This window comes from Ahaetulla prasina, chromosome 5 (genome assembly GCF_028640845.1).
Source record: "Ahaetulla prasina isolate Xishuangbanna chromosome 5, ASM2864084v1, whole genome shotgun sequence".
Classification (NCBI taxonomy): domain Eukaryota; kingdom Metazoa; phylum Chordata; class Lepidosauria; order Squamata; family Colubridae; genus Ahaetulla; species Ahaetulla prasina.
Genome location: NC_080543.1, coordinates 56,427,753 through 56,440,121, shown reverse-complemented (window position 1 = coordinate 56,440,121; position 12,369 = coordinate 56,427,753). Strand labels below are relative to the sequence as shown.

At 36.4% G+C, this 12,369-nt stretch overlaps 1 protein-coding gene across 5 annotated transcripts in view; it reads right to left on the bottom strand.

The window, feature by feature from the left end:
- Window positions 1–3,738, bottom strand: part of SON (SON DNA and RNA binding protein) — a 38,579-nt gene extending 34,841 nt beyond the window's left edge. For 3 of the 5 annotated variants that reach the window (XR_009155562.1, XR_009155563.1, XM_058186890.1), the window contains exons 1-2: window positions 3,571–3,738; window positions 612–778 (exon numbers count right to left, since the gene is read on the bottom strand). Coding sequence is in view for 3 of the 5 variants with exons in the window: in XM_058186890.1 (XP_058042873.1) it covers window positions 612–778; window positions 3,571–3,650 (247 nt within the window). In the remaining 2 variants the exon portion in view is untranslated. The remainder of the gene's footprint in view (window positions 1–611; window positions 779–3,570) is intronic. The other 2 variants (XM_058186891.1, XM_058186889.1) reach the window with 2 other exon arrangements.
- Between the last annotated feature and the right edge of the window lie 8,631 nt (window positions 3,739–12,369).

Below are 12,369 nucleotides of genomic sequence, written 5' to 3'. Positions count from 1 at the left end.
AAAACAAAGATAACACACTGTTGAAAAAAAAGTCAACAGTTCTACACCTGACATATTAACGGAAATAGTGTCTTTTGTGTTATCGGGGATAGAGTAATTCAAATATTTTATTCTCTATGCCCAAAGAAAAAACCCTTATTTTTTTTCTAAACCAAGGGATGAGTTATCCAATATCAACAACAGGTAAAATGTTTGAAGGCAAAATCTTCCCTTAACTTCTTTATAGCATAGAACTCTGTTCAGAAGATTCTCTCTCCTATAAACTATTACAATTTAAAATATTGCCTTAGAACACATTAAACATTTATACTTATACTTTAATTTATATAAATTACAAAACATATACAAAATTGATATAACTATTTTCTCCAAATTTCAATTTAATCCATCCTGATACAGCAAATGGTACAGAAAACAGTATAAACAACACATTTTGCAAAATATTACATAATTCTTCTCCAGACGGCTATATTAAATGTAGGCATTCTGGAGATAACATACTATTTTGCAAGCATTATCTATTTTAAAGACATAGATATAAATAAATGTTTTTTATTTATATCTATGTCTTTAAATTTATAAATTTATATCTATGTCTTTGTTTAATTTACCTGATTTGTACCGTGGCTCAGTACCCAACACTTCTGATAATACTTGTTCTATCTTCTGCACTAGTGAATCATTTTGAAGACTTTCTATAGATTGAATTCTATCATCTGAGGAGTTTACTTGTCCAGATGTGTTTATTTCACCATTGTGCTGATTTCCCAGCTTCCCACTAATCAAGAAAAAAAATTTAAAATCTCAAGATCAGACATATTTCAAGAATACAGTCAAATGTACCCTATATGTTTACTAATTCAACAATTTACACATAAACTTTTTAGAAAAAAACTGTAAATATATTTTTATAAATATATAAAATACAGTTTTATAAATATCAAAAAATATTTTCATAGTGAAATTCACAACAAAGGAAAAGTACTCAACAGGTAATAATCACATAAAGCATAATACAATAAAACAATGAAGTCATAATTTATGTCAGTCAAATGTCTAGAACATTTACATGGTCCTTTGAAATATATATTACATATAATAATGTCCAATGTCCATGTTTTTAACAGATGAGACAATATTGCCAGGCATTGTACCATACATTTACTGAGAAAACTAGATAAAAACAGTGGGAGGACATAAATTTCCTTGCAGAAAATAGTATTTACATCTGATATTTTTAATCAAACTTACAATTAAGCAGCTACAATAAAGCCTGCATAATCTTGAGCCCAACTCTTTTTTAACGCTATTTCCTACTATAGGTTGTCAAATCTTCAGTGCTATTTGTTCTTCTGCTGTTACCACTTGAAACAAAGGTACTGTATTTTTACCTAACCATGTCTATCTGTTTTTCAGCCATGTGCACTCAGCTGATATAAGTAAATAAAAGCCATTTACAAATCAACATTAGAGTAAGAAAATTGAGTGATCTTTTCAAGTGCTAATTTTCCAGAATATAACATTCATTTTTTGTAGTTTTATGACAGATATAATCTGATTATTTTTACCCTAACTAAAGTAAACTTGAGCTACATTTATTTGTTTCCTGAAAATGAAAGGAATATTTATAAGAATTATTCTGTATACTGGCAAGCATCTCAATGCATATGTTCAATGGAATTTGAACACAGCTGGGATACTAATTCAAAGGCACTGATGCCCTTGATATATATGAAGATAAAGATCTACTAACATTAAAAGTAAACAGCATCAGACAGTGTTTTCAAGATGAACTGTTTTAATGAATACCTCATTAAAAAAAAGACTATTTTTAATTTACTTCCCAACCTACATTGGCTATAAATTTTAATGGAATGCATACCATTATATTTCACAGGTGTATGAAGTGCAATTTTTTTTAAAAAAATAAAGTTTTAGAGTTGCTATGTCATTCAGCCTATTTCAGTAATTGTTCCTGTCTACAATACTAAAAATCTATTTTCACAAATATATGCTGAAGAAAGTGCACTTGGACCTACAAAAACTTCACTCTGCAAGCTCATATTTTTTGGAACTTTACATTATTTTTAATGCAACCAAAGCAGAAATCTCAATATTAGTTCTTCATTCACACATAGGGTGCCAGCTAGTAAAACTGGCTCCAAAACCTAAAACATATTTATATTTAAGCTACTGTCTTCCAAAGAACAGAATTTTAGATAGTAAACCACAGACACAACAATTAAAATGTGCAGTAAACATTTGTTTAGTTCTATAGAAGTACATTTCCAATTTGCATCTTTTGTTGCAATTGTCAAATTATAAAATTTAAAGACTATATATAACTTTATACTAGCTTATTGACATAACTTGCCAAAACCTTCTTGTATTCAGAATATTCTGAATACAATTTCTGACATGTGGTATTTTATTTAATACCTCTATAATCAGAATTTGGTGTTTTAAACAATTAGCATTGCCAAAGAAATTCCTTTTATCCGTCTTTTCCAATAGGTCTACATCAGTATCATATATAGTAATAATAATATAAGTAAATAAAATAAAAATAGAGGCAAATTTGGTCGAGTGGTTAAGGCACCAGGCTAGAAACTAGAAGTCTGAGTTCTAGTCTTGCCTTAGGCATGAAAGACAGCTGAGTGACTTGGGACCGCCACTCCTAGAAAGACAGCAATGGCAAGCCACTTCTGAACTTGTCTCAAGGACTTGTCCAGTCAGTCACCAGGAGCCAACACTGATTCTATGATAACTAAGTAGTATAACAAAAGATAGGTAATTCTTTATTGATGAAACTATTATAAATTTTATAAGTAATCCAATAGGTAAAATTAGTTGGATAATCTTTCCTTGATATTCTTAAGCATAGTATAGTTTTATAAACATTTTTAAATGTTTAATTTTACTTTCAAATAATCACACATTTTAAAAAAAAAAAATCAAAAAACCATTCTTGGCAAATTGATATAAAGCTATGCTTTAAGAGTTAGATTCTACAATGCATTTATCAGTTTATTTCCATGTAACTCTCGTCCCTTTCTCATTCCCGGGAAAGGATACCAAATAAGCACCTTTCTTGAACGCGTGAACTTTTTAAAACACTCGATGATGTACAGTATTTGGGGGGCGGGTAAGAGGCAATTAGACAGTCCCAGGGTTTAAAATCCGCTTTCAAGCTCAGAAACCCACTAGTTCTGAGCAACGATTCGATTTCGAAATTTCAAATAACGAAGGATTGACATTCTCTGCGACGCCAATCCAACTACCAGGCCGCATATGTCGCCTTCCCTTTCCAACCTTCTGACTCCCCCTCCACTCCGCACCCTTTCCGTCTTTGGGAAACCCAATTTCTCTCCCATAGTTTCCGTGACTAATTCAAATCGATAAATTTGCCCTCGGCCTCATTCTCGAACAGCTGTGTTCCCCTCGATGCCCCTTCCGGTCTCTCGGCTAACCCCTCCCCCACTCCATCCGCTTCATCCGTTACTCCGCGTACCCACTACCCGAATCTACCTGCTTCCAGGCAATGTAAAGCCCACTCCTCTTACGATTTACCTGCCGAATTGCTGCTCCTGGATCTCCCGGAACTTGGTAACGACGAAAGACCGAAAAATTTGCTCGATGTTAGTCGCCATGACAGCCTTCCGCGGCACAAACCCCCTCTCTCTCCTCGAGACGCAGATCCGCCTGCGCTCTACAATGCAACGCCGGAAGAAGATGCAGCTCTTTCCTACCTCTTCCTTTTAAGTTTTGCGTTCTCTGATTGCTTGCTTTGGGGTCGGAGGTGGGGACTGAAGCTGTCTGTGTGTGGACGCTCTGCCCTCGATCTTAGCCATAGAGTCCCGAACCGCCGCGTTCCCCCACAGATATTGTTGTTTTGTTTTGTTTTTTTCCTTCATTTGGTGCAACCGCTAGTCATTGTTCCGTGGGAAGCCTATACTAGGAAGGGAGAACCTACAGAAGATTATAACGATTACTTCCTAGGTTACAATTAATTTTCTGATGGTGGAAGTCACTTCGTTGGCGCTCCCTCGGCTTTAAACCTTGACTGAATTAAACGGGGGCCCCGTCCCAAAGGTTCATGCCAGGCGGTGCTCGGGGCTGGAAGACGTTGGTTTTACCGTTGCCTCGCTGTGCACAGCGGCCATATTGCGGCTCCGCTTCACGGCGAGGTGACTGCTTATCGCTGGGAGTCGGGAGAGCGCGGCTCGCCGAGGAAGTGGGACCTTGTATGGTTGGGGGTGGATAGAACGGTTGGTTATATGACCCGGGACACATCGAAGCTCTTCTAAACATTGCTCGGAAAGGTTCAATAAAGTAGTTTGAAAGCAGCCCGGTATGGTGGACTGCTTACTATGGCCCGACATTGTATACATATTCTGAAAAATATCTGCGTTACATTTACATAACTGCATAGTTTCTCCGCTTAATCTCTAGTGCGCAGCAATCCCTAAAGCGCCATTTTAAACGTCCAGCAAAATTATCGGCTCTGTTCTCATCACAAGATGGTTAACTGAATAAGTATAAACCGGGGGGGGGCGCGCAAATGAAGAATCATTGGTAATTCAGTGCGATATCGCGGAGTTCTTGTACACATTTTGTCATTTTGATGTGAGAAACTAAGGAAGAAACCGATAACAATTCAGATAGCGAAATGGAAAATATTAATGTTAACCTATTGCATCATACAATATTCAGTAACTATATATAAAGGAAATGTCAGGAGCATTTTAATTGAATTAAATGCTTAAAGCTATAATTCAAGGGGGGAGTAAGAAAAGCCATAGTATCTGTGGTAAGAAAACAAAATACAACGTTGGACATGCTAAAAATCCGTGATTCAAACAATTGTTTCTCTAGACACATCTAGAGAAACCACTGTACAGATTATTTACACAATTCTGCAATGCTTTGGTTTCATTTTAAAAAGTTGCTTTGGAATGTTAGGACTCAGAATGCAGCACCTGTGTATGACTCATCAAAGCAGCTAGGTGCATTTTCACTTTTGCATGTTCCAAAGAACCTGTCTCACATTGAATCCAGAACATTGCACACCCTTGTTACTACAACTTTCATAGATAGTTAAATAGGAATTTGCTACCATCGGTTATGATGTAAGGGGCGTGCATGAGAGCACCAGCGTGCCTACCGTTCCTGTCCTTACGTTCCCTTTGGTTGTATTCATTTTATGTTTTCAATCTATGCTTATTTATATTAACTAATGTGTATTTGACAAATAAATAAATAAATGATGGCTACCAGTTTAGATTATTTCAAAATGAGATTGGAAAACTTCATGGAGAAAAAGATTATAAATGACTCATCTGAAACAGTGGAAATATACATTGAATACCACCTTAAGAAGAACAAAAGTGGAAAGTATTATTCATGCTTAAGTCTATTCATGCTTAAGAACTTCCTTAATTCTTGATTACTGATAGAATACTAGATTAGGTAACCTGCTGTCTTGATTCAGCAAGATTTATATTTGGCTGATGCCCCATAACTAAGCTTAGATTATGATGTTCATAAATATAAAAACAATGTAAGAACTTAACTGTAACTAACTGTAAAATTTATCTTTAAAAATAGCATATCCAAGGTAAAATGGTGGCTGTTCTGGCTATGGTACAGCTGAAACAATCAAGCTGAACACACTTAAAACTGTACAGAGTGGATTTTAGGAGGAGCCTTTCTGTTCTTCCATCTCTTACAACATTAGACAACACAGTATCAACAATACAGACCTTCAAGTTTCTGGGTTCTATAATCTCCCAGCACGTGAACACCTAACAGAACCATTATTAAAAAGAACAAAGAATGTTCTGCATCTACTCAGAAAGTTCAGACTGCCCAGGAGCTGTTGATACAGTTCTATAGAGGAATGACTGAGTCTGTAATTTGTACTTCTATAACTGTCTAGTTGGTTACAGCAACCAAACGTCAGGTACAGACTTCAACGGATAGTTAGGACTGCAGAAAAAACAATTGCAACCAGCCTGCCTTCCATTCAGGACTATATACTGCATGGGTCAGAAAGAGGTCTGAGAAAATTTTTACAAACCTGTCACATTCTGGACCTAAACTGTTTCAAATTCTCTCCTCAGGACGCTGTTATAGAGCATTGCAAACAAAATAACTTGACACCAAGACAGGCTTTTTCCTCGTGCCATCACTCTGCTGAACATCTAATTACTACAATATTGTCTTATGTCTAAGGATATATACCCATGTAGTATGGCTATATTCTTATCTTTTCTATTAACTTCTATTGGTATCTTATGATATTATCTTGTTTGTTGTTTATATGAACATGTTATTTGTCAGTTTGTATGTAATTATATTACCTCGTTTATATGTACTCTGAGAGCTTATGCACCGAGAAAAATTCTCCAATTTGTCATGTTTATTGTGTGTCCAATCACACTTGGCCAATAAAGCCTTGGAACATTAGAAACCAAACACCAAAATGTGTTACAAGCTGGTAGGGTGATTATGAAGTAATTATGCTCTCTCAGTTCAACTCGCCTCACAGGGTTGTAATTATGGGGACAATAAGATGTATTATATTTGCTGCCCTGAGTTGTAAAAAACTAAAACTAGATTTGTTCCAGAAAAGCAATGGTTACTTTATCTATATAAATATAAGCAAAAACCACTCACACCGTAATCATGAAATCTCCAGAATTGTAAAGCCTACAAACTTGAAATTTGCCATGTATGTTCCTCTTGGCTTCTAGGTGCTCACTAAGAAAGGGTTTTTCAAAATGACCATCAAAGCATTAGTATTTCCTATATTATGATTAATACACTTTGATGCTAAGGAGTTCTACTACCCCGCCCCACCTGAAAATAAATTTATTCCATGCTCTGATGCTAAGGAGTTCTACTACCCCTCTCCACCTGAAAAGAAATCTGTTCCAAATTCAAAAAACAAGCAGAGGAGAGGAGATTCACTTTCAGTTTTATTTTCACAGCAGCAACCAGGGGATAGGATAGGAGAGGCTTCTGTGGGGCAAGGCTGAGGGAGAGAAGGGGGTAGGATAGGGGAGGCTTCTGTTGGGCAAGGCTGAGGGAGAGAAGGGGATAGGATAGGGGAGGCTTCTGTAGGGCAAGCCTGAGGGAAAGAAGGGGATAAGATAGGGTAGGGTAGGGTTCTGTGGGGCAAGGCTGAGGGAGAAAAGGGAGAGGCGAGGCCGATCATAACAACTCACTAATTTTAAAGCTGTAAGTGTCAATTTAGTGTCAATCACATAGTTTCGTAGTGTCAATCACATAGTTTCGTAGCGAAGTATGGGTATCCAGCTAGTTTATTATATTTTTATCCTGCCTTTATGATTTTATAAGTAACAATAAAAGGGTAACTTTTTACTTCTCAAATTTTTGGTCAATACATTAATAATACTTTAACAATTTTAAATAGCACTTGGTGAACCCTTGGGTGTGTCTGTATGTGTGTGCATGCATGTGTGCATATGCTTTACAGTATTTTACTATTCCCTCCTTTAAAGATTGAATTGAATGTGGAAGCAGACTGGAAACTAGTGCAAATGGAGAAGCATTAATATTTATAAACTTATTTATGGCTTAAGGCAAATTTCTCGGCTCTTTGCATTTATAATTTATAATTTAATTTATAATGTAACTGGCTGACCAACCACACTCAACGTGTAGTCCTCAATGGAACTACATCCACATGGAGGGAAGTATGCAGTGGAGTACCCCAAGGCTCTGTTTTAGGCCCAATACTCTTCAACATCTTCATCAATGACTTGGACAAGGGGATAGATGGGAAACTTATTAAATTTGCAGATGACACCAAGCTGGCAGGAATAGCCAACACTCCAGAAGATAGGCTCAAGTTACAGAAGGATCTTGACAGACTTGAACATTGGGCGCTATCTAACAAAATGAAATTCAACAGTGAAAAAAGTAAGGTTCTACGTTTAGGCAAAAAACCCAAAATGCACAGGTACCGTATATGTGGTACCTTGCTCAATAGTAGTACCTGTGAGAGGGATCTTGGAGTTCTAGTGGACAACCATTTAGATATGAGCCAGCAGTGTGCAGGAGCTGCTAAAAAAGCCAACACAGTTCTGGGCTGCATAAACAGAGGGATAGAATCAAGATCACGTGAAGTGTTAATACCACTTTATAATGCCTTGGTAAGGCCACCCTTGGAATACTGCATTCAGTTTTGGTCGCCACGATGTAAAAAAGATGCTGAGACTCTAGAAAGAGTGCAGAGAAGAGCAACAAAGATGATTAGGGGACTGGAGGCTAAAACATGAAGAATAGTTGCAGGAACTGGGTATGTCTAGTTTAATAAAAAGAAGGACTAGGGGAGACATGATAGCAGTGTTCCAATATCTCAGGGGTTGCCACAAAGAAGAAGGAGTCAGGCTGTTCTCCAAAGTACGGAGGGTAGAACAAGAAGCAATGGGTGGAAACTGATCAAGGAAAGAAGCAACTTAGAACTAAGGAGAAATTTCCTGACAGTTAGAACAATTAATAAGTGGAACGACTTGCCTTCAGAAGTTGTGAATGCTCCAACACTGGAAATTTTTAAGAAAATGTTGGATAACCATCTGACTGAGATGGTGTAGGGTTTCCTGCCTGGGCAGGGGATTGGACTAGAAGGCCTACAAGGTCCCTTCCAACTCTGTTGTTGTTGTTGTTGTTGTTGTTGTTGTTATTATTATATACAATTTAACAAAAAAATACAAGGGATTTAATGTTTCAACCAAAGTTTAAGTTAACAATATTGCATATTGTTTTGAAATACGATTTCTGATGATATAGTATGTACCTTCCATACTTCCGAGGTCAGTAAAATGAGGATCCAGATTGTTGGGCGCAATATGCTGACTCTAAACCGCTTAGAACTGCAAAGCACTATGAAGTTGTATATAAATCTAACTGCTATTGTTATTGCTCCGTTTGCTACGTTCAAAGTTTGCTATAATAGCAAGTATCCACCAATGCAAATACACTTGTAAGCACTATCTTGTTGTTTTATTAATGTTGTCTATCTAATTGTTTAGATTAGATTCCTATATATTCAACTTCAGTTTTCAGGCTTAATAAATCTCTGCATTATGAAATCAGTTCTATTTCTCTTTCCCTAAGAAGGGTTAAAGATCGCTGAAACTGCAGCATTCTGGGAGAAGTAGTTTTTAGCATACGCTGGTGGGGAACCGTAAGCTCGCTGTTTAAAAGTTGTCCGCCAAAAAGTAAGTTATCGATTTTCGTTTGGGAGGGGAAAAAAACCCTAGCACATTATTATTATAGTGTACTTTTTAAAAAAATATGTAATTGTCTGCTTAATGAGATAGAAGACTAATTTTTGACCTCGTGGTCAGCGTTTCTTCCTTGCTGTTTTTTCTCCAGGTCCGAGTAGTCTTTTTTCCCCCCCAATTTCTTCGTATAAATGGTTAAGTTTTCTGTGGGTTCCTTGTGTATTTTTTTTAAGACAACTTATAAGATTTTACAGGAATTTGAAATATCTGTATACAGTTTTGCAAAACTAAAATTATTCCATTAATGTTGCATGCATGTCTGCTGCTCGTGAAGAGTCATGACTTTATATTTTTACACAATATCGAGAAATTTAGGGTGGATATGTGTAGTGGTGTGTGACGTGGTAATGCTCTGGAATCCTCCTAATAATAAGCAATGATATAGAATGGAAATACAAAAACAAAAAAATAACGAAAAACTGCAGTTTTCTGGATGTTTATTAATCCTGTAAAAGTTGGAGTGCTAACTTTTGAAATCACATGGAATCTTAGGCCTGATTTATACAAGTTTTTGCCTCATGTGGAGGCCTGTTTTTCTTTTTCCAGATAAATCAGATTTTTCTCCCTTCATTTCCAGATTACATTGGGTCTAATGTGTGGAATTCCCAATAAACATAAACAGCTGGAAATTATGGGAAAATAAACCTAATCTGTATTAGAAAGACAGATGTAAACTATCAGTACATATTTAATAATCATTCTGATTTGCTAAAATGTAAATAGGTAAGCTGTTGGTAGGCAGGAACTCTTCTCTATGGGAATGGAGTGAATCCAGTAATGTCTTATTTTTCTTCATTCTGCTATGTAGAAAGCATGAGTTGAGTGATTTTGAAACAGTTTTGTTTCAGGATTGTTTGCATTTATTGAAAATAAGTTTCTCTTATTGTCATACTAGACTGTTAATGTATGCATTTTCTTTAAAAAAATCATAATCATCCAGAGCTACTTTAGTTTGTTGCAGTACAAATGGATACTACAGCATTAGAAAATTTGCATGTTGGCCTTCCAGCATTGTATTCATGGGTGTGATATTAAAGCAAGTATTGCCAGATGTTTTCATAAAAAATCAGAGAATGGCTGTTAGATCTGTATATTACAATAGTTGTTTTGTAATGTTGTCGTAAAGAAGCACATACCTATTCGGCATTCGGTGAGTAAAGGTTCGCCACCACTGCTATAGTACACTGCAGCCATCATAATTGCAAGCCAATTGCCAAGCGCCTGAATTATGATCACATCACATAGCAGGGATGCTATGACATCTGCAACTTCAAGCACTGGCTTGAAGTTGTTCATCACTGTCATAATTATGAACGGTCGCTGAATAAATGGTTGTTAAAGAAGGACTACCTGTAGACCCCTTTTTAAACATTGCTAAGAGTTTTTTTTTTCAAAGCAATTGTTTAGAAGACATCTATAATGCAGGACAGTAGCCCCAATGAATTGCTGTTTAATATCACATTCCACTGCATAGCATACAGAATAGTAGGCAGGGTTGAAAAGCTCATATATGTTTTATTATTTCTGGTAATATTGTTCAGGGCTGTTTGCAGTACAGCATTGGTAAGACAAATGAAAGTCTTACTGCCACTGCTGTTTCACTTACTTTAATTCATGTAGCTACATGTGGACAAATATGCTTACATTGCATTCTTATGCAGGTTGCTTGTATTGGTAGTTCACCCTATAGTGGAATATATCCAGTGCATTTAGTTTTTGTTGCTTCTTTCCACTGAACAGTGGAACTCCAACGTACATTGTAAAATGTTAGTTTAAGGTTTGCTGGCTTTTTAAAGATCTCAGTAAGAACACATAAGCATCTGTAGCTGCTGAAGAATATAGGTTTTAAAAATACATTGTGTGGTTATCACTGGTGCAGTTGTGTATGTATATAGTAAAAGAACTAGAAAAAAACAGTTAAGCTTCTCCAGCTTGCCAGTACTCTCCTACTAGTTTGAAGTCAGAGAAGGAATGGGAACGGAGGAATATTCAAAGACAGTTCTAAATTTTAAAACAAGGCCCATGAATTTAAATGTTGATATATATAACACAATACAGTGTCCAGGGGAATCGTAATTGTCTTTGCCTCACAGATAAATAACGTTAGGAAAATAGGTGTTGACACACATTATGTACAGCAAAGTCAAACAAGTAATATAGAAAAATTCTAGGCACAGATTTTGTCCCTGGTTTAAGGAATCTGGACTAAAATGTTTTGCCTTTTTCTAGATTGTTCTTCAGCTTTCTCGTTTAACCTACCACCAGGGATTCCCTGATTTCATCCAAGTTTTAACTACGGTAGTAAGTACAGGCAGTCCTTGACTTACAACCAACATTTCTGTTGTTAAGTGAGACATTTATTAAGTGAATTTGCCCCATTTACGACCTTCTTTGCACAATTGTTAAGTGAATCACTGCAGTGGATAAGTTAGTAACACAGTTGTTAGGTGACTCTGGCTTCCCCGTTGACTTTGCTTGTCAGTTGCAAAAGGTGATCACATCACCTTGGGGCGCAGTATCAGTCATAAGTATGAGTCATTTGCCAAGCATCTGAATTTTAATCCACATGATTATGAGGATGCTTCAAAGGTCATAAGTGTGAAAAACGGTCATGTCGCTTTTTTCAGTGCCGTTGTAACTTTGAACGGTCATTAAATGAACTGTTGTAAATCAAGGACTACCTGTATAGTACTTAGTATCTGGGTGATCTAGTCTGAGCTCAAAAGGTATCAAATGCTAGACACAAATATTTAATTATGGCTGGAATCCAAAAAGTTGTTGCAAGAAAGACAAAAATTGGCACATCTAGTGGGATTTTCTTCTTTTTTTTTTTTGAACTGTAAACTCCCATTTTATCCTCCATGCTGTTCAACATTTGAAAGCTTTCTCAGTTTTCAGAATAGCATAGAACCGTGATGGCGAGCTTATAATCTTGTTTGGAAAAGGCATATAAATTATCAATTGTAACCGCCCTTTCTTTTGACGCTGAACTGAACTCTTCTTTTCATTGGTTACTTGCTTAATGTCATCAGTATGGACCTAATCATCTTTTAGT